The 24,116-nt window shown below is 35.3% G+C and overlaps 1 protein-coding gene across 1 annotated transcript in view; it reads left to right on the top strand.

The window, feature by feature from the left end:
- The first annotated feature begins 10,517 nt into the window (after nt 1–10,517).
- Nucleotides 10,518–24,116, top strand: part of LOC145979414 (clavesin-2-like) — a 58,827-nt gene continuing 45,228 nt past the window's right edge. Inside the window, exons 1-2 of the mRNA XM_083112297.1 lie at nt 10,518–10,643; nt 23,818–24,016. Of these exons, the coding sequence (XP_082968423.1) occupies nt 10,632–10,643; nt 23,818–24,016 (211 nt within the window). The 5' untranslated portion in view covers nt 10,518–10,631. The remainder of the gene's footprint in view (nt 10,644–23,817; nt 24,017–24,116) is intronic.

Raw genomic sequence — 24,116 nt, 5'->3', positions numbered from 1 at the left:
AAACATAATGTAACGTAACGAGGGCTAACCTAAAGTAAAAGAAGCGACGTAAGTACCATAAAAATAACACGTTACAAGGAACTTCCAAATTTGGCTAGGAAGTGTACTGTTGGATATAGGTTTCCCAAAAATGCATAAATTTAGTACTACTGGCGAGCATATATTATTTTAAAAACCATAAATACGTATGGATGTAAACACGAAATAAAAAAAAGTTCATTCCTCGTGGAAATTTGAATATATACATCCACATAAAAACAGACTGGAAGCAATGCTTTTTTGTTTGAAGCCGTGCCTCTTGGTTCGCTTATAGCACGGGGAGATAGAAATATGGCGGAGATGTGTACTTTCATTTGAGCCTGGAAAATGAACGATTGTAGGTTTCATCATGTGAACCGAATGTAGAGATATATCTTTATTAGTAAACTTGAAAATTGCAATCGTATGTGTGACGCAACAACTCACAATTTTCAATATAGTTGTTACAAGTGGAAATATGAAGATACGCTAACCACCATGATAGTATCCCCTGGCTTCAAAATTTTGGGCTTCAAATTGGCCCATGTTAAAAAGTTCCACGTCTCCGGTGTTTACAACATGGATTCGATACAGGAAAACAGCTATGATAAGTGATGTAAGAAAACTTATGTTATTTCACAGAACGGGAACATCAATACGAAAAATACGCAGTGGAATGCCTAAGCATAAATTTAGTACTATTAACGAGCACATATTATTTTAACATCGAAACGAAAAAACACAAAGGTCGTGTGTGCATTAGAGAATAAATATAAATTAAACCTCAGAAGGTTACTTACCTCTTTATCCAAAGCTCACGCACTGAATTGCGGGTCGAAGTTAAGTTGTATGTTAAATGTCTTTGTTGTCATTTTCCACAGAATACTACCCTCACCTTCCATTCCTAACAAGTCGCAAATTATCCCATCCCACAAGTCATTCAGAAAATACAACCCTCCTCTTTACGGCCTGCAGTAGCCCACATAAATGCGCACAATAGTCTTCCGTTTGTGAATTGAATGTCACACAAATCAATCCCAATGTCTGAAATCTACAACCCGCCAATACATCATCCAATTCCAGAAGTCAATCATAAGAAGAAAAAGAAAATGTGTAGAGGTGCGCCTGTGACATGAATCCATGATGGAAGTCCTCAAAAACCGTGTTGACGTTACGTACGCAAGGAAGTTTAATATTACAAAAACGTAAGTTTAGTAGCACGTAGATCTACAAAATTACCTTCCGCGCTATTTTGAAACACCCTTTGTTATAAGAAACTAATTTTTTTTGACAAAAATATTTTAAATGTGCGCCAAATCGACGGTGTAGAATGTGACCACGGAGCCGTCAATTATTGTCTTCAAAACATATATTTTTCAAAAAATTAAAAATGGTGTTTTTGAGATTTCCAAAGAAACTATCTTTCAAGTTTTCTAAAAATTACAAAATTCAAATACCAGAGTGATGTTGCATTTCAAATTAAAGCTCATTGAGAGCAAAAGAGAACGACACCAAGTTCAGTTCTTTAGGTAAAATAGTTTTTTTATCTACAGTTGTTTAAAGATTTCAAAATGTCGTCAAATTTTGGGATTTTTGCTTTCTTGAAAGTCAATAGCTCAAAAATTAAGAGCCGTGAAATTTGGCAGCTTTTGTCCTCTTTATAGGTACAATGTATGAACAATAAATCTAAAAAACTGAATCCTAAAGGTTCAGAAATAATTTTTGTTGGTTGATTTGACATGGAATGACCCAGAAGGTTTTTCACCAAATACAGAATATAAACTAACATGCAATAATTATTATAAATACTATATATAATTAATCATTTTGAATCACATTTCATTGTAGAAACTTTTCATATTTGCGTAATTTGCTTAACATACGAGATCTCTAATATGTTTTGGGATTATTATATTAGAAGAATTTCGAACTACAAATTTTAGTACTTCTATTGTTCTCTTAGGGAAAAGTCATAATAATATCGATTGTTACTCTTATTTTTTTAACTTCCGCAGGTAGATAGACAGACATATCGAACAAAAATTTGCTAATTTAGACAGACTAAAGTGACCCAAAAAAATTTAAATTATGTACTTAATTAAGTTAGTACATTTAGAAAAAAGATATCCTTGTAAAATAGTATTTGGTAGGTCTTAAATTTTTAGAACATTTCAGCTTCATATTTGTTGGAATCCGATTTAATGACAAGCAACTTAAGTTCAATTCTTCCCTCTCAAGGCCTGACATCCATCTAGTTAAATTTGGATGTACTGAATTACGGTTTGCTATATTTAAAAGTATATGGAACTTTTGTTTTTACAGCTTTGAAAGTTTGCGAGATGATGACAGTTGACACTGACAGTTGACACTGACAGACGGGCCGACAACTTGACCCATGAGGTTTTCTTTTCAGTTATGTTGATTTGTAGCCTAATACCTCAGCCAGACTGTGTTTGGAGTACGTAACCTGAATGTTTAATTCAGGACGTTCTCCTTTTATGAAATCACATGTGTGGCATTGGACTTGACCTCGCTCGATGATTACATTTTGCTTCTGAGTAGTCACACTGTTAAACTTATTTTGAGATCTGGAATATGACCTTTGGAAAGAACATCAAAATATTTTACAATATTACTTTTTGGAAGAAAGCCCACAGAACGCTTGGAAGGCCAAAGGTTGAGCAACCCGTCAGCATGTAATTTTTATCATGTGTGTGTGCGTTTGTACGAACTTGTTTGTTGGTAGATGTGTTATTGCTATGGGAGAAGCATTAACAACTGTAGGTATGACGCGCTTCATTAATGTCATGAACTTCCAGATAATAAGTCAAAACTGCAATAATATCTTGATATATTAATATTTGCGAATTCAAAGAAACGACGCATTTTAGAAAGGCAATCACGGAAATATTAACTGAAATACTGGTCTCGGCCGGTTGGTATGGAATATATGGAGATTAAACCGGAAATCATTTCCGTCTTACGAAAATTGCGTCAAAAATATTTAACACTTAACTTCTAAGATATGTTCTTTGTGTCTGCAACACGTCTTCTAAAGGTATTCTCACTACTTTTAGTTCTACCTAAGTTCCAGAGTTGTAAAGAAATGACAACATTTACTCCTATTTATTATACAAATTATTGTTATTAAATATAATTTTAAAGAATTCTATGGAACATCCTATCAATAGCAATTTGCACGTTAACTGAGATGAGTTTCATATTTTAGAAAATCAGGGTTCATAACACATTATTTTAAAGTTAATTAAAACTTCAGTGTCACGTGATGGGTCATTGACACCATGAAATTTCTATTTGGATTTCAATGAGAAAATATACGAGTATCAATTTTCAAGTAATCTTCCTTCACACATGTAGAAATAATTTCACAAAGCGGAATGTTCCACAATTGTTTTCTACAAACAGTATATAATCTGGGACAAAAATTTGCTCGCTCAAATTAAAAAAAAATATATTTATATTTTAATGTAAAATAAATTAATGGCACTAAAATTAATACGACCATTTTCAAGGACTGTAAAACCTTTACGGAATTTTTATATAAAAATAAATATAGATATAAGACAGAGGTGCAAAATTAGTGGAAAGAATTTCCTGAGCAACATGAAAAATAATACACTTAGCATAGAGTATCTTGAAAACAGTAACAGCATTACAGGATTACGTTGCTACGGTGACTAAACAACAACTGTAATTTCTAATTCTTCAGTTTATTTTGGTATATTCTTGATTCTCCTCTTCCTTTGATGTCTTATTCTTCTTTCTGTATATGAAGGTCATTTACACCACCACCAGATTGTATGGGAGAAACGGAAAATTCTCAGTTCTCAAAGGTTATCATTCATTCTGGTGTATTTTTTTCAGCTAGTTTTTATCTCGTCTGTTTTATGAGTTAATTTTTCTTTACGTTTTGATATTGGTATATGTACTTGTTTAGATAAAACCTTATCTTCTATCGTGTGGGGCAATTCAACCATATTTTCAGTGCCGTAATACTAATTTTCATCCTACCGCATCAACAAAAAGATGAAAGTTCACTTGGTCAGTACCAAGGACAGAATGTGTAATACGTGCAACTGAAGATCAAATGGTTTAGTAAGAATCGTATACTTACTACTGTAACAAATTAATTAGTAAATAATGCATATTACGTGTGGGCACAAACAACAAAAATGCAACTTGTAAGTGAATCAGAAACAAGCCAGAAAACATTTAAAATTTCCACAATGCGTGTTATAATGGAGACGTTCTTTGTGTTGATTCAGTATTGTTTTTTAACCACTTCAACTTTAACTAACGTGCTCTTTGGTATATCCTAATTATATGATAATCTCAGAAATGCTTCTGGTGTATGAGACATGAAGCAGTGGTTTTAAGACAAGCAGAAATGTTAATTCAAGCACACTTAGAAATTAATTTAAGAATTTGTCTTAGTTCAAAAATGGAGCACTACGGTATTGTAATTACAAATTTAATGTTTCGGCTATTATACAACTTCGTCTTTTAGGCGAGAAGTGTAAAGATAAATATTTAATTATAATTTATTTATTATTTGTAATGAGGTTACATCAAAAGCTTTGTAGTCTTGGGGACTTCCCTAACATTATGTTGTGTGATCTGGTGGTTCGAGTGTTTACATACACTGTTTCTAAATATTATTTCATCATGCAGAAAATATTTATTGTGCAATGCCTGAAAAAAGTTTAACAACAAATTATAATTAATTCTTGAATACATTACAGGTACGTTGTATATCTTTCGGAGTGTCTGAGAGCTAACATCATGTGAACATTTACGATTAAATTCAAATAAGATATTATGGATGTTAATTAAGTTCGTCATGTTCGCAGCCATGAGGAGAAGCGTATTCTAACTGGGATCGTATGAATGTCAAGTAATAGAATGGACTAAATTCTTTGTCGAGGAGTGAACTGAGCGAAACAAGTGTGGGGTAGGTTTAACTATTCGAATATATTTACCATTGTGCTCATTAAAACAGATATTTGATCTATTACCACGACTTGGCATTTTAGCTCATGAATTAATGAAACGACTTTATTGTTATGTTTAAATCGAGGAGTGTCAGTTTCAAGTCCATGCTGTGTGTGAAGATGTATTACCATAATTTTTAAAACATGCAGTTCAAGCTTATTTTTTCAATTCCACGAATGAGTTGTGCGAAGTGTTGTTCTTTGAAGTTGAAGTTGCTGAAGTTAGTTCAGCGGTAAACATCGAGAGATAATCTACAATCCCAAGAAATTAATTGGAACTTCACATCAAAATTAAATTATTGTTAAACATGTTCAAACATTTTGGGCCAACGATTAAGGCTTGTGGAATTCCACTCGTTGGGAGAGCAAATGAGAGGGTAGGGTACTTAAGTAGCAATTTGAGACGTGTAACTTAAGTTTTGAATCCCTTAGCATGCAAGGAAATGTTTTTTTTCTTGTTTTGCAGGAAGGAAGAATCATGAAACATATGGTTTGTTTCCAATAATGGCAAAGACTTGCCGATGTATAAACAGATGGGTCTGGATATTTAAAAAAAATACATATTTTTTACGGCAATCATTTCGTATTAATTAATAATTCCCCTTATATATTTCTACGAGAGTGTATTCTGTATTATTTAGTCTATTTTTAGTATTTTTAGATCTCACCAACCCATTATGAAACTTTCTTGCGTGCTTTATTTTAGTCTTACATCGGCCGTTGAATCACAATTACAATCACTGGACCCCATCAGGGCTGTTATGTGACTTTGTATGACCTGGAATACAGACGTATTGAAAGGAGGCGAGAAGCTAGCGGTGAATTAACTTGTACTGGAACAATTCCCAATAGTTCCTGCAAATTTCCTACAGATTCCAGTTTCAGGTCTGTCCTAATTATGTTACCTTTTAGTAAGCATCACTTTCTAAGAAAATATGTTGATGCTTTCAACGCTGTTTAATGTTTCCAGGTGGCAAAAAATGTACTTCGTAGAAATGTTCACATTGGCCTCCACGGTCACGTTCGGAATGCATAATATAAACCCAATCTCAAAAGGAATAACCACGACCATATGTATTTTCTTCAATTGATTTCTGGTACACATATAAGTTCCACAGCAGCATTTACGCATAATATATGGCGGATGAAATAAATTATATTTCTCTCATGTACGATCTCTTTTATTTTTGTTTACTACTAGAAAATACGTACTTACAAAACTTGAATATTTTGAAATATGCACCAGCAACTAATTTATTCACTGCAAGATTCTTAATTCAGTTATGCTCAAATCTGTTCTGTTTGTGTACGTGTCTATTGAACGTTACTTTGTTACTCTTGACATAAGATAACTAAATTCAGTACATGAAATATAAGAAAAAAAACTACAATATGAAACACGAAATTAAATGTGGGGATTGAAACGCAAAACCATCGATAAATAGAAAGCATTCAGCCCAAGGGAATATCGAGGTGTGTCTATATGTAACACTACTTTTATCTACTAAACTCAATACTATTGTAGTGCACCATTCCACAATATCCATTCAATGTGTCTTTGATTGAAGTAGAACGTGTTTTTATCATTTTATATGGGACGGCTGTTTTGGAGGAAGTTTTCAGAATAGCCTTACCTTTTTAATGTGTTGTGTTTGTTCTGTAGAGGTTGCTTTGTAATCTTGAACTTTCAATCTTTCTCAACGGATCTTTACAACCCTTTCTGAACATTGTGGTAAGGATTCTTGATAAGGGAATATTTCCCCGTATACATTGAATGGTGCATTATGGTCATGTGTGCCGAAGGACCCAGAATGGTAAGGATATCGAATCGAACCTTCCTAATAGAAATATGTATTATACATCGTCGGAAAGGGTATCAATGAAGGATTTTAGAAATGTTGGATTTATGATGAGATGAGGAAACAATTGGAAGTGGAAAAAAAGTTAGTATTGAGTTTGAAGAACCTCCAGTATAAATAAACATAATGAGCCTAATTTGCGTGAAGATGTAAGTTAGATGTCCAAATTGTTATATAAAGGTTCTTGGGTTTAGTTACCTTAGCATAAATAATACATTTACAGTGTATTCATGCTAAGAGAAAAAAAAACTAACTGACCTAACCAACAACGTAGGCCTTCCTCGAGTGTCGTCACAAGGCAAGGGTGTACTCACGGTGTGCGATAAGGGAGAAAAGTGAAGTCAAAGTCGCTCTTATGGCACAACGCTAGGACAACCTTGAATAATAAAATAAACAAAAACCATTTATTTCCCAAAGGAATTGAAGAAAAACAATTTAAATTAACGAAAATCATTTCCAGTTATTAACAAATAGAAAGTTGAATATCGAAAAATAAAATGAAACTCCTACATACGGATGAAAACACGAAATAAAGTACTTTGTTGAATCCTATTGGAAATTCGCATCCACATCCACGTTAAAAGCCAAAGTTCGACCTGGAAATACTGTGTGTTTACTACATGGATTTCGATACAGGATAGCAGCTGTAAGTAATGTAAGAAAGTATAAATTATTTTGCAAAACAAGAACTTCCAAGTGAAAAATACACAGTGCCAATTCGAAGCACGAATTATACTGCGAGTGAACATTTTTTACTCTGAAACGGTTAAACACAAGGGTCGCTTGTGCAGTATAGCCCCCAACATTTTTATTTCATTCATGCATTCCAATATATGGCTGAAACAAAGAAAAACATTAACAGTAGGCCTAAATATTGCCTTAATATTTGTACAAAATAGAGTACTTGGTTTGTATAAACATGGAATCAGCTGAAATCTGGTTACAGCAAGAAGTGTCTGTGATTTTTGTTAGAGGGTGAATGACGAATGCAAGAAACTTAATAATTCTATCCATATTTCTAGTTCATTTATCATTGAGATTTCATATTTGGCAAATCATTTATATGAAACCACATTTGGACCTTCCCGATGGCGTAGTTTTAATGTCGTCACCTTATAATCAGAGTGGCTAGGGTTTGATACCAGTTGGAGGCATGTAGTAGTTCGGATTCCAATTTAAACTGTAGCTTCACTGCGGATTAGCCTTTTGTGCATAAAGTGGATTTAAAACCAAAACTCAAATCCTTTATTATATTGATTTATTTACATTATTTTACTCCACTGTTTGTGCCACTTTTGGCTAATTTGCGAAGATTTTGATGATGTGATGAAAATAATGAAGGGACACACAAAGAACACCAATGAACAGGTAGGAATTGGAACCCGGGACCACTAGCGCAATGTGCTAAACACTCTGCCACGGAGGCCGGGTGCAGATGCAGAAGAAAAGTGAATTAGTAGTGTAGACTTTCAGTTAGAAATGAAACTATACCGAATACGAACATTTCAATTTATCTAGCTCTGTAAAATACTTGATTACTCTCATGTGTTGGGTTTATTCAGTTTTTAAATACTTTTATCTTTCTCGTCTTTTCTTTACAGTACAAGGGTATTTGGTAGTCTGTGGGTTTTTGAATGACGGGAAGAAATGACTACCAGTGATAGGTTACTAGCGCAGTACACAATCATATACTACCAGATTTTCTTGACTGCAATCATGGCCTACGTCCTGTGTGAGGTCATAAATCCAAGTTGTCGCTTTACACACTAACAAAGGAAATCGATCATAGCTCCTTTCAAATTGGATTTTGATTGATTGATTGATTTAGTTTATTTTACTTCGCGTCTTGTGCCTCTTGGCTAATTTGCGAAGATGGGGATGAGTGATGAAATGATGAAATTCATGAATGGACATTGACAAACAACCAAGCCCAAGCGAGATTCCAACCCGGGACCCTTGCCGTTGCAGCGCTATGTGCTAACCACTCGGCCACAGGGTTCGGCAAATTGGATTTTGAGAATAGAATTTTGTACACAGACAATATTTGTTCAGAAATCTAAATTTACAGGTTTTATTTTCATATCTCTCACTGTTATGGAGATATCTCACGTGAAACGATTTCGTACCGTTTTTGCAAGGATTCTAAGCTATATATTTTTTATACATTTTTCTTGTGATTTGACATATAAATGGAAGGAGTGACTGTCAGTGATGCGTTTCTTATGCCTGAAATTGTGGCGCATGGCCTATGTGACTTCATAATGTGACTATGCCATGATTGCAGACAAAACATCTTGTAAAACATGATTATGCACTACACTAGCAACGCTCATGTCTTCTCTTCATTCAAAAATCCACGGGATTACACATGCCCTTGGACTACACAAAGTTCGGAATTTGTTGTTGAATTCTCGTTAAATATTGATGTCGGAAGTGCTGGTTACAATGTGGGAAAATGATGGTATTTTATACATAACGCAAACAACAGCGATGAGTTATCTACACAGGATCACGTCATAGAAGGTGCTGAGTTCGATCCTTGGCAAGGGCAGTGTATTTATTGCTCTGTCAACTTTTTCATTTGTTTCGAATACTCCTCTATCATTCTCATAGTCTCAATTAACCTAAAGAGGTGTAAAACAAAGTAAATGAAGAAAAATTTGCAAAATAGGAAAGTATATACGATGGTGGTGTAGGATCCAACAAAACAAAACTGTACATGATGAATGTCGGCCTCCGTGGCATAATTGTTAGAGTAATGCGGTACGAAGACAGTGGTTCAGATTCAGTCTTTGGTTAGGTACGGATGTAGCTTCTGTTTTTCAGCATTGAAATCCACTTTGTATACATATCAGAGAGGCCTACAGTTTAATAAGCGATCCAAACCACTATGTACAGTCACCGCCAATAAATATGGGACACTTATATCCTGAAATACTCCCTTCCCTGCAAGGCGTTATGTGCGTTGCCTAACTTTGCGGCGCTGGTAGAAGTTTCCATTGAAAATTGGCTATTGAAATCCACTTATCGCCGCAGAGTTAGGTAATACACATAACGCCTTGCAAGGTAGATATGATTACAGGATTTAGGTTCTCATTTTTTATTGCCGGTGACTGTTCGTACCTTCCACCAGGTCTCGAGCTCGGAACCCCTTGATTACAAGACGACGTTACCACTACACTATAGTGGAGGTGTACCTTGCGTTTATAGTGCAACTTATTGCATCCGTTCTCCATTCATTATCATCGTCGCGATTCGCCTAAGAGGGAGAAAATCGATGAAAAGTATTCTTAAGATCTTTCGAGGCGTGCTGACCTGCCTCAAAGAAATGCAATGAAACTTTGGTTCTTAGTGAAAAAACTATTTGTTTATTGTAATACTTTGCGAAACATGCATGGACTTCACATAAAGAAAAACCTCTCATCCTCTTGACCTTCCTGAAACATGCAAGAAATTATCAGAAAAGGAAATATGTGTATTCAATTCCACCCTGTAGTCTGAAGTCGGAAGATTTACACGAAAGTATAGGGTCATTTCTTTACCACTTGAATGACAAAGGTCAATGCAACGTTATCGCGCAACGTTTAAAGAGAGTTCTGCAATCCCTGTCGCAACAGATGAAGAGGGATTTCGCCGCGAGCGACAGCTTCCTCTTACGCCCGTGTCTTACTCTGTGGTCCATCCGATTCTCTGCGACATCCTCGAACCCAGCCGAACAGTCATTGTTTTCATAAACCAAAACATGAAGAACAAGGTATGTGTTTGTGGAGGATTCTTATTTTTTAAGTCACAAACTTCATAAAAACAAATTTTGCAAAAGTAAGCTAAAATGTGTGAGAATACATTTGCAATAGTCTTGCTCTTTTCTGCTTTTTAACGTTGCGTTTCTATGATCTTGGATTCGGGACGACGATTGCTTAGATGAAGCTTATTAAGGAACTCTTGCACAGGTCTGGACTCGAACCCGAAATCTTCGGCGACGAGATCCTAATCAGACACACACACAAAATCTGCGTCTTACGCCAAGGCAAGAAACTATCGAAGAATAATATCGCATTTTCACCACTATTTGTCAAAATCTATTTCGTTTAATAGCGAGAATATCCTTTATGAAGTTTTCTGGTCCACTTAAAAAATATATGTTTTTTCACTCAACAACACATCAGGACGCATACATTGCGCTACGACGCCAGGGGTCACGGGTTCGATTCATGGCCTGAGAATGGATATTTGTGAGTGTCCATTCTTCATCATCACATCATCACTCCTCCTCATCATTGCAATTAGCCAAAAGTGGCAGAAAAGCGAAGTAAAATAAACGAAATCTATAACATCAGGAGGGAAGACATTTTTAATCCAGTGAATTCCATTTGGTTGTCATAAAACCGAAAAAAAACATATCCTAGAGTCTTAGATTTGGTGTTTACCTTCCTTCCAAAAATCATAGTTTCTTTATGGCCTGGACACAGCCACTGCTTTTTATATAAGATTTTAGAATCAGCTACTTACACTCTACATAGAAATACTACGTAATCTAATACACTACCGTCAATGGTCGCTTGGACAACAATTGCGCTCCACTGAAATATGAGTTCAATAACAAGTCAAAAATAGATATATTTGAAATAACACAGTTCCTGGATTGTTCTAAGAAGGTTTTAGGGGCGGAGGTCATTAGTGTTGTTAAACTGTAGTAGCACGTGAAAATATACCAGTAGATCACTGTTGTAATTCGCGCGACTAATTTCAGTGTCAATATGTAATTGCTCAGAAGTCAGAACATGTAAACATTATCTAAATTACTTGTATTTTGGGAAGAACGAACTTAATATCTTCCCAAGTTTATGTAACCATTTAGATAGATGTGCATGTTAAGGGCCATCCAGACTTTTCGTTATCGATTTCTTCCTTACGGAAAGATGCCCCTTCCCCTCGCCCACTCCTCCCCATATATAAGACACACAAGTATTGCAATTGGATGTCGAAAATATATTGTAGACATTTTCTAATTTTTTTTTGTAAAACAAATATGAAACGACAAAGATATGTTTTAATTTTATATTTTAAAAAATCACGCAAAAATATTTATATGAATTTCACTTGGAAATAGAATTCAGTTTGATGAAAATATTCTCTCGCTATCGACCAGGTGAGTTGTTCAAAAGATTCCAAGCCTTCGAGAGCTAACGTCACTCTCATCTTCAGGGTAAAAGTGAATTCAGTTTGTTGTATTGAATTATACGTTTTAGATCCACATTTCAATTAGTAGATATTAGTGGGATTTTAGCGCTAATCACATATTAGTTTTTTTGTAAAAATGAACCGGGTTAGAGTGGGAAAATTGTAAACATAGCAAGGCGAGAATTCTGTGTTCGGCTGTGTGTGTGTCAAATTCTTCAGTGTTGTTTTTAGTGATGTGAAATTCTTCGATAGTGTGTGAAAGGTAGGGTAGCAAGTGAAGATGAATCTTATTACTGAATTATAACATACACTGTCCTGCACGTTAATAATTGAAAATAAATTAAATTTTTCAACATGTCTGGCCTACGCCTCATTTAAACACTGGTTATATTAAAAAAAATAGTATTCAAGGTGAAAGGCGTCGACAACGTCGAGAAAGGGAGAGAGTGTCTACGTATCGGATTGGTTAGCACAGGGTGCTACGATGCCAGGGGTGGCGGGTTCAAATCCCTGCCTGGGCTTGGGTATTCTTTGTGAGTGTCCCTGTCCCTTCATCCATTTCATTTTATCATCACTCATCCTTACCTTCGCTATTAGAGAAAAATGACAGAAAAGCGAAGTAATTTATGAACAAATCAATCAATCTTCGAAACTCTCATTTTTTTGAAACTTTAGAAAACAAAATGTCATTTAAAATATATCTCTCATTTTATTTACATGACATACGCAATGGAGATGCTTTTTGAATTCTTGATCATGTAGCAGCTGCCGGTCGCCACTGGCCCTAGTAAATCTTCATCTCTCTACATATGGGGTCCCAAGTTCGATAGCCGGTGGATGAAAAAGTGGTTCGGATCCCACTTTAAACTGTAGATCCAGTCCCGATTAGCTTTACTGTGTATAAAGAGGACTTAAAACACCAAATCAATAAATCAGTCTCTCTCTCTCTACACACACACACACACTCACACAGCACATTCATATCATTCATATTTGAAGGGCTCTGGTGTAAAACATGCTAGTGACCTTTTGGTTATTTTTGTGTTACAAAGTAATATATGCCATCCTTGAATTTTTGAGTGAATTTGCCATGTCATACATTTTGTATTGGACTCAGTGAAGCCATGTGAAATTGGTAAACACAACACGAAAACAATTTATCTACAGTAACCTATAGCTTCTAATAACATTTTTTCTTAATGAACTCAGAAATAACCAAAATGCCACTTACCATGTTTTACACCCTAGTTCTTCATTTGACAGCATCACAATAAGGAGAAAGTTGCCGTTGTTAGGGACTTACAGCAAAACACACTAATATCACTGAACCTATATTCGTTTTTCCAAATTATGATGTGGGCTGTAACTATTTACTATCATGCAAACATTGAGCGTAGAGTCTATAGAATTCAGCGACAGTAAAAGTTTTTCTGTAGTTCTGCATGTGATAGACCTGTGTCAAGTTGAAGAAAATATGTGGTCGATTAAGTAGTACAATAGGAAGGTCGTACCGGCTTACAGTACCGACCATCGCCAGTTCTCGCATCGAGCGTTAGATGAACATCACTTTACACATACATACGGAAGAAAACTAAGTATAACCGAACACCATAGGCTCCTGAAACTACGGTTTTTGTGTAGAGTTAAGAGAGCTACAAGGCAGTGAAGGTGATTATTTTTATTGATTATTGGCAAAAGATATGTAGATGATCGTGCTGCTTCTTTATGAGGCGAATTGAGTATTTTCGTGCAACTTATTCTTCATCTATACTCTATTAGGTTAAGATGTAGAGAAATAGTTGAACAATACTTTCCGTACACAATGCCACATCGCCATTAATGGTAACATGTGGCATTTAGGACCTTCCCCTCTACCCAGGTGCAAGTTGGCTGATAATAAAGTTTCATATTTTGTAGAGGAATCTCTCAGACAGCTCTGTTTATACTGTAATGATTTACGATTACTTAGAAAGTATTAAAGTAGAGCAAAACAATGTACGTATGTTCCAATGTAGAGATTTTAAATAGTAGATATTTTCCTTTTTCTTTGGCGCTCTTCCTTGTACAATTACTGACACTTCTGGCTTGCAACAATCCTGTTAACTTTCAATGAAATCGTTGCAACCCAGAATTGTCTCTGACTGAACATCAAAATTACAAACTTCGTTAGTGCATGGTACAGTATACTTCTTGATTTCTCTGGTTATTTTACCTCGCACATCTGACAGTTTTAGCTAATAGCAAAGATGAGGATGAGTAATTAGATGATGACATTTATGAAGGGAAACTCACAAAGAACACTCATGCCCAGGCTGGGATTCTAACCCGGAAACTCTGGAGTCGTTGACCGCTGTGTTAATTACTCCGCCCCGGAGGCCGACGGCTTCTGAGCTATGTAATTCTTGTTAGTTATCCTTTTGTTCTGCTATAATAGCATAACTTATTTTGTAGTTATAATAATAATAATAATAATTCCTTTATTTACCGGCCGAGGTTCAGCCGTAAGCACCTAACCGTTGTCATGAGCTACATATGAATATATAAGTATATATAATATAATATGAAAATATATGAACACAGATGGAAAGAATGATTAAACTAAAGAGAAATAATGAATTTCACATATACCTACAATTACGAATATACTCAATATAGTAATATAGTCATAAAATAATACAAATGTGAATGAACAAAAAATAAAAAAATACAAATACGAATGTTAACATAAAGTTGCCCTTAACTAAATAATAATAATAATTATTATTTTTATTACAATTTTAAGATAGTAAAAAAAATCCATAGTTACAGTTACAGAATATAAGTGTTTTGTCGTTTGTTGAGTGTCAGTTTTCTTCTACGAGTAGTAGGTGTATGTGCCATTGTTCTGCTGCTGTTCCTGCAGAAGCAATTTTACCAGTTTAATTTTGAAACTCATATGAATTTTTATGGATATAACATTGGTTGGTAGTGCATTCCATGCTTTCGGGGAAGATACATAATAACATGAGGTATATAGCGTAGTCGTATGGTGAGAAATGTTCAGTTCGTTGTGACTAAGTGTCCCGTATCTGTGAATTGTGTTGCGATTACACAATTTTTCAAATAGGTATGCAGATTTACGTTCAGTTTGCAGATCATGAACGAAAAAGAGTGCAGTAGCCTCCTGTTGGCCATTGCTAAAATGTTATGTCTGTTTAAGATGGGAAGAATGTGATCGTGTTTAACCAGGCCAAAAGTATATCTGATGCATGCATTTTGTGCGATTTGAATTCTCCTACTGAGTTTTCTCGCACGTTTGGACCCATACACAATGTCACAATAATCAAATAATGGCAAAATCAAAGATTGAACTAGTCTGAGTTTACATTCTGTAGGTAGTTGATCTTGGAAACGGTGTAGGTTTCTCAGAATAAAATATGATTTTTTACATTGTGTATTGATGTGATCCGTCCAGTCCAATGTATCGTCAACATTCAAGCCAAGATTTATTGCTGAATTCTTACATGAGATTGGTTCACTATTAATTTTAAGTTCAATTGGTTGAACAATATAAACTTTTTGGGATTGTTTCGTTCCAATTAGCATATAAAGTGATTTTTCAGGGTTTATCTTAAGTCCGTTTGATGCACACGATGTGTAAACATTATACGAGAAATAGGTCTTGAGGGAGGAGAAATACTACTTTCTAGCGATTTACGTCTAGAGTGCGCGTCAAATCTCCTGCATATGACCTTGAACGGCTGAACAGCACCAGCGAATCACAGACGTGCGGCGTTGCCTAGTTCAGAACTTGTTTCTCCTCGCTACTAAATCGTGTACCTGGCGCTCGGATATAAATATATTATTTCAAGTGTCATAAGTTCAACAGATAAAAAGATAATGAATTTGCGAGTATGTACGAAAAACAAACGTGATTGTAGCTTATACCGTTCCCTCTATAGAAGCAATGCTATTATAAACGTATTTGTATAACGTAAGAAGTGCCAGGCTCTAACATCTCAAGCGTGTGGTGTGAATCAAGCTACGTTTCTCGGATATGTTCGGGGGCAAAACAATGTGGATCGGGGCCAGCTCCAATGTTTCAATCACCTAGAAAGCACATTAACGTACCGAAAAGAACGACAAACTTAGATGACTTTGAAAAATATGTAGTTCGTAGAACCGTCTTTGAATTTTACGATCGTGGCGACTTTCCTACTGCCAAAAAGATAACGTACTATTTACGGGACAAAATATCTTACAAAGGCTCTACAACTTCCATCTTGGGAATATTGAAACAATTAGGCTTCAAGTACAGGAAAACCAACGACGGTCGTAAATTTCTGATGGAGAGAAGTGATATTGTTAAGTCAAGGGTAAAATTCCTTCGTACAATGCACGAAATATGAGTATCTGTTGAATCGAGACCAATCTTTTACCTTGACGAGACATGGGTAAAACAGAACCACACATTAAAATGTGTTGTTAACTTGTTAACGAAGAACTTGACAATGTAACACAAGAACAATGGGCCGCTTGTTTTAAACATGCACAACAATTACAGGAAAATGTTCTTGTAAGGGAGATAGATCAGGATGAAATTTTGGACCCAATTATAATAAATTTGAAGGACTACACAGAGGGCGAAAGTAGTGCGGTCAGTGACGATGAGGACAACGACGGCAGTTGTTGGAGTGACGAGGAGCCCCTGGAAGTCCCTCTGGCATAATCAAGTATGATTTTTTCTCCCATTAAGTTTAATATATGTTATATTATCTAATGTTCCGTGCTCTCCGTGACAAGGCGTTTCGCTCAAACACTCTGTCTCTTTTCGGTGGGAGATTTCGACATGGCACCGCTGCAGTGCGCTGCTATTGGCTATCGCCATATGCAGGAGATTAACGCGCACTCTAGTCGAAAAATAGAGTTGTGTATCATTTGAAGGATGAAAAATGGAATAAAATACATATTATAATTATTTTGTAAACAATTAGTTCAACTAATCAATTCCACGCCATCTGCGATCATATTTATGCACATCCTGATATGTAATCGATATTTTGTCCCTGTGTTCCCACGGAAGCTTCCTTTTTCCTGTAGCATTTCTTGTAACGTTGTAGAACTTGTACAATGCAGATACTTTAGATAATCTTATTCTCTTCATGGGCAATGTTTGCTGTACTCTCCCACTTGCGCAATTGATGATGGTATCTACTTCGCAAACATTTACCCTCAACCGATTGTAAGCGAAGTTTGCAGTAGAAACAAGAAACATTACGAAATAACCTCTAATTTAGCTTTGTCTTTAACGGTGTTCAAATAGAAGTTGTTTATATGAACTTTACCTAACAAAATGTTGTCTTTCCGATAATCTTTCCGATTGATAATGCGCTACATTACGAATGTTAATTTGCTGTGTCACGTTAACATAAATTTAAGTCATATATATCAGTGTTTGGTTCACAATATTTATTGAATGATTTGTTTTATTTTCCATCGAATTTCTGCCTCTTATTGCTATTCGCGAAGATGAGAATGTGTGATGATGTAATAGAATTGACGAAGGGACATTCACAATGAATATCCATGTCCAAGTGTTGCTTTGAAGCAGGACCTATGGCGTCATAGCGCGCTGTGCTAACCACTACGCTAAGGAGGCCGGCCATAATATTATATTTCAGTATTATGTCTCTCGGGGCTATAATAAAGGATGTTGAAATTTATTTATTTATTTATTTATTGAAAACTAGAAGCGAATGCTCAATTACAGTGTTCTACATTTTCTGCTTTAAGTTTGTAAATTTACTGTTTGATAAGGAATATTATTGTTCAGATATGTAAATAATCCTAAAACATGTCAACGCTAAATTAAATGTGTATACAATAGTTTACAAAGCGAGTTATAATAATAATAATATATGAAGGGCTCGGTGCAAGAAGGAGCTAACCCTCAAAAAGTTGTTTTCGAGATATTAGCTTTTGAAAGTTTGAAAAAATCCATAAATCTGAATTTTGTTTGTATTGTCGTATAGTTGATTTCAAAAGCATGTCTGAAGTCTCCAGTTTACATGGACACATTCAATTGTGTTTCAATTATTGCAAAGATGATTAAATTAGGTTTCTTTCAGTTCATTGTTTCCCATTGTTGGTTATCCTTATTGCATCACAATCTTCGGTGTCAGTTCTGTGGAATAACAACAAACAGGAATGCATGACCATTATATTGTGAACAAAAAAATATACATAAGAATGAAAAATCAAAGTTAATTTTGTAGGGAGAAAAAAATGACATACAAGTTTAATTCAAATGCAGTGTCAGCCGAAATATTCTCAGCACTGACACCAAATAGTGACATATGAATGCAGGTCGCACAAACTATTCTGAATTCAACTGATCCAGGCCCTCCTAATGTATCAGTCATCAAGCCCATCCAGAATTTCTACACTCTCCTCGGCAGCTACTTCCTTCGGAACAAGGCTGAGATAAAAATTATAGTATATTGGAGGGATACATTCCAACAGGGACATTATGTCTGAATATTTCCAGACATCTATAGGAATCTGTTCCTTGTACTTGCATGGAAAATTACTTAGGGGTACCTCTGGCAGTGGACGGCCTCTTTTCTTTAGGATGCACCTAGCCCATACTGGCGCTTCTTTCTGGTATGAATAACTCTCATGCAGAATATGGCGACTAGCGGATTCCATCATCAACACCGCAGCCTCTTTAAACTTGAGGGGCTCCTTACCATCTGTGGTGGTTTTCTTGGTAATTGATGCCACAAGTGGTGCGAGATCCTTGAAGTCGGTTTGCTGCATGCGTGTTACATGAAATTTCTTCTTTCTGTTTGCACTGCTGATCACATCTGCCCATTCATCTGTTGTATATTGTATATTATAGGAAAATGTGAATGACCTCCTGGAAGATTGTCCCTTTGTAAAGGAACGTTTCGTATTCTGAATTCTAATATTTTGCATGAGGTATGTGTTCTGTGTTGCATAATCAGCCAATTCCTAGAATGTGTGAAAAATGAACTCTGCATCCCCCTTAATTTTGTTCGAGCATTTCTTTGGACAAGCACGTGGCTCACTTAACTTCCTGGCTGGAACAACATCCTTTGTGTGCCCGGATGTGTTCTCCTCCCCTTTATTTCTTCTTCTCTTACGTTTCACTCTCTCCCAGTTATCTTGATCGCAGCGTCTCTTTCTAGCTGGTGGATGTTTCACAGGAGATCGCTCTGTCGTTCTTGTGATGTGAAGGTCATTCTGAAATGGATCAGAGTAACAAATTTATTTGAAAATGTAAACTAGCACGAAGCAATAACAGTCCAAAGCACTCGACAAACAGAAATTTCCGAAACATCATTTTTGCAAATGACAAAACAATTCTGATTATTTATCTTTACATTATTTCTACAATACCTTTCCTGTTGATTGACTGATTGATTTGTTGTTTTAAGTCTACTTTATGTACAGTAAGGCTAATCGGGACTGGACCTACATTTTAAAGTGGAATCCGAACCACTATGTGCCTCCACCGGGAATTGCACCCGGGACCTCTTTATTACAAGGCGACGACGGGAGGCCATCTTTCCTATTCTATACGATTTATCGCAATGTCCTTGATGGTACGTTGTCAGAATTTGTTATTATTAGGGAACCATGTACGTGTGTCATGTCGATATCTTCGTGATTAATCATTTCAGCAATATGGTGCTAACCTACATTCATTATGTTAGCAGCAGTTGTCATCAGAATAAGTTCATGATTTTACTGTACCAACTTGCAAGAGGCCTGACGAATGCATAGTGAGCTGATTTGCGCATTAACATGCACATCACGACGCACACTTACCAACCGTTTTCACCGTACCCAAGTCTGAGACAATAAGGTGTTAACCAACATTTTCAAAAAAATACCAAAAATAAAAACTTCTTTGTTACCTCAGAGTCGGTGCTTTCTCTGCTCGACACTCCACACACATAGTCTGGGTCATCAAAGCTGTTGTCACCGCACAGAGGGCAATTTTCCTCATCAGAATCACAATTATATGAGGAGGTGCTCTGCAGACCTTCCTCGTTATCCGACATTTTCCTGTGGCTTGACACCTTGTTGCACAGAACTTTCCGTTCGTACGTTCCTTTCGAAGAAGGGTACCATGTAATTGCGCGCTAATGTGACACAGCATAGCACCACCTCTTGGTGAATGCAGCAGACGTTCATGCCGCACGTACTGCACGGTGTATCTCAATTTTGACAGAAGTGAGGGTTAGCTCCTTATTGCACCGAGCCCTTCACATGTTAATTGAAGAGAATGCAAAAAATATCTGACTATTATGTACAATAATAACCTACATGAATACAATATTTCAATTATTACTATTCACAATGGATTTATCCTTATACTTAGTATTTCAGATCTTTACCACCATGTACCAAAAAATATATAAGGAGATACTAATATAATACATTATAAATTACATAAAATAAACACTGTAAAAATCAAAAATATAAGTTATTTACTTTCTAAACTGCAGTGAATTATGATTGAAACTTTTGAGACTGAAGCGAATATTCTTCGTGAATTATTAATTAAATCTAGAATAATTTTACAGTGCCTGTTTATTCGTTTGCATATTGAACATAATTCAACAATTGTGAGACCATTTATAGTAATTTAGATATGAATAAATACATTAATTATATAAGTAATAAGAAAACCTTGAATAATTGACACTCTAGAAAGTACGTATATACGTATATGTAATTGAGTATAAACTACGAAATAAATATATAATTACAAAAATTGCGTTCAAGTTTACATTGTTGTCATTTATTCTTCCATACTTAGAATAGCTTTTTGAAGGTCTCAATAGGCATTTGAAACATATCTAATTTTGGTTCCCTTTCGGAACATCTGTTGTACAGTTCACACATTATCCTGATAGATGATTTATTTATGATGTTCAATCTTCTGATACTACAGTAAAAGAGACCGACCCCCTCTGGATCGTGTCTTGGAGATAGGAACACGTATGTGTATTTTTTCTAGTAGATGATGCATCTGAATATTATGGTTCATGATTTTGTATAAGAAAGAGAGCAATTGCATCTTCCTTCTTTGCTTAGAGAAGGCAAGTTATGGTGTTTACAGAGGGAAGTGTATGATTCGTATCACGTATATATGCCTGTTTCTTTGTAAGTGGCGTACCTTACGAATTTAGACTGTATTATTTATATTTTTTGCGTTTACTTCTTGTCCTGAGGAGCCCATATTTCTGCTGCGTATTCTATTTTGCTTCGGACTAAAGCGTTAAATATTATTGTCATTATCTATTTGTTCATAAACTCTTTACGCATTCTAATTGCGTGCCCTAGATTCCTGTGTGCCTCATTTACGACCCTTTCAATATGTGTTGTAAATTATAGTTTTGAATCAAATGTAACTCCTAGATCTTTCATCTCTTTAACACTTTTCATTTTTGTGTTATTTATTTTGTAATTCATTTCAATTTGCTTTCTATTGCGCGAGTATGTCATTTCGCAGCATTTCCCTATGTTCAGATTAAGATAATTTATTCTGTACTATTTTGTTACTGTATTGATTTCGTTTTGTAACGATTTGCAGTCATCAATAATACAATATTCCTACCGAATTTTAAGTCATCCGCGTATAAGAGTCTGTATGAGTCACATAGGTACTTTGGTAACTCTTTTATTAAAATTTCTTTATAAGATACGTTCTCCTTACGGTATCTTAGATAGGAAGCAAATAAATCTAGTGCTGGTTTGGAGAGGTCATAACATGAGAGTTTAACCAACAAAATATCGTGGTTTACTCTATCGAAAGCCTTGGATATATCTGTATAGATGACATCTACCTGCTTTTTTTTCTTCTACACTAGTTGCAAAGAAATGACTTAGGCGGGATAGGTTCGTAATAGTTGATCTCCCCGGAACGAAGCCGTGTTGGTTTGTAGATATTACTGGGGATATGTGTGACAACAATTTTGATAAATAATACATTCGAGAACTTTTGCGGGTGCAAAGAATAATGTTATGGGCCTATGCTCTTCAATGTTAAAGGTGACACAATTTTTAGGTATAGGACGCACTGTAGATGTTACCTATTTCGTGGGAAATACAGACGTAGCTAGGGATAGATTGAATATTTTCATTAAGGGTATGGCTAATAAGTTTGCATAACCTTAAACACGTAGGGCGGAATGCCGTCAGGGCCAAAGGATTCCTTGGGTTTTAACTTTTTATTGCCTTTACAACATCTTCAATACTGACTGAGTTTAGTACAAATGCTTCACCTTCGTCTACCTTTTCGTTTTCTTCGATTAAATTACAGTCGTAATAAGCGGGCGTACTCTTATAGGTGGAAATGAAATGCTGAACGAAGGCGTTCGCAATTGTCTCGTCATCGTATAGTGTAGTGAATTGTATTTGAGAGGCATGGACGTATTTTTCTTCCTTTATTTTGGACGAAGGACCAGAAGTGTCTAAAATCGAGTTTTATAAAATTTACTGTTTCTAATATGTAATTCCTGTAAGAATTTTCAATTTTCCCTTTGGTTATTTTGCCGAGACTTTCAAACTGTACACCATGAAAGTTGATATTACCAATTCCGCGTTTCCATTTCTTATGGTGATAGGATTTGCTTTTAATGTTTTACTGCTTTAATGACATCGACTAAATATAAGAAAACAAAAAGAAAAGAAACAAACGGTTATATTTTGCGGAAATAATAATCCACAACCTGACAAACAAGTAATGCAAGCTTGCTTGTCATCTAGGCCGACTGGCCTAACAGTACTTCTCTTGGTATACTATTTACTCTTAGTTACTTCTTGCAAAATGTGGTAACTAAACAAACATTTATTTTGTTCTTGATTTCTGTTTTAGTCCAAATATACTGGGATTGTGGTTCGAAGTTATCCTAATGGTAAACGGTTTAATGTGACTATTTTTTTTCATTTCGCGAGTAGCAATAGACAGTAAGTAGCAATATACTGAAAGCAACATTACTAAATCTGCTAGACATTACTTGACCAAAAAGGCTTTGAGAATGAAAATATTTGATAAATTGATAAATCAACTGGTACAAGATCTTGGCTTTATTAAGTAATTACTTAATGAGTCTTTAAATATGTATGTAAAGTCTCAAATTATCCTGAAGTCGGAGATAAAAATTTCACAAATGTTTGGATCCAAATGTAAGTACGCTATAAGCGATAATTTCATTAATAATAATAACCTGTTGATACGTTTATTCATTTATAGAAATCACTGCATATTGAACGATTGAAAAATTTCATTAATTATTTAGTACATATTTTATTATAATGTTTGATGTGTATGAGTGTACAATTTGCAAAACCTTAGTTTATCTGGTTAAATAAGTATATTTATAAAGTTCCATTTTGACATGTGTATTTATTTTATATCAGGAAGATTAAGACATAACACATGTTCCACATAAACGAAGGTTTTAAAAATTGCACACATTAAATCATACATAAAGATTCATAAACAAGGTGCGTCATAGTTGTTATGCACAGACTATTACATTGGCCATAGCTGCCATATCACAATGCATGTTGTGGTATATAACAACGTGTTCACAAAATATTTCATTAATAGCAAAATAAATTATTATGAACATTATGATTTGAAAATATTAATATATTAAAACCCTATTATAAGTTAGATTCATGACTTGCAATTTTCCTATGACGCAATCATAATCCATTTTTTTCAGACACAACCTTCAATTTCAACGAACATAGAACAGCAGACAAAGTCACCAGGGTCCAAAAGGCCAGCGATTTCTCACTTTTCTGCAAAGAAATACGAGTATTACCTACCGAATGAATTGATAGAGAGAGCCAGGAAAGAACTAGGAGAGAATCCTGACACAGTGCATCAGGAAATTCAAAGGTTCAGAGAGAGAATACAAGGTTTGTGAAGTTTCATAGTTATCGAATAAAGCAAAAATGAAGTTGGCAGGCGCTGATAGGGTCGTGCCATAAAGGAACTTAAGGTTAATGCTTCATATAT

This window comes from Lepisma saccharinum, chromosome 26, assembly GCF_977018435.1.
Source record: "Lepisma saccharinum chromosome 26, izLepSacc3.1, whole genome shotgun sequence".
Classification (NCBI taxonomy): domain Eukaryota; kingdom Metazoa; phylum Arthropoda; class Insecta; order Zygentoma; family Lepismatidae; genus Lepisma; species Lepisma saccharinum.
Note: the sequence above shows the minus strand (reverse complement) of the source record. Positions and strands in the feature narration are given on the sequence as shown.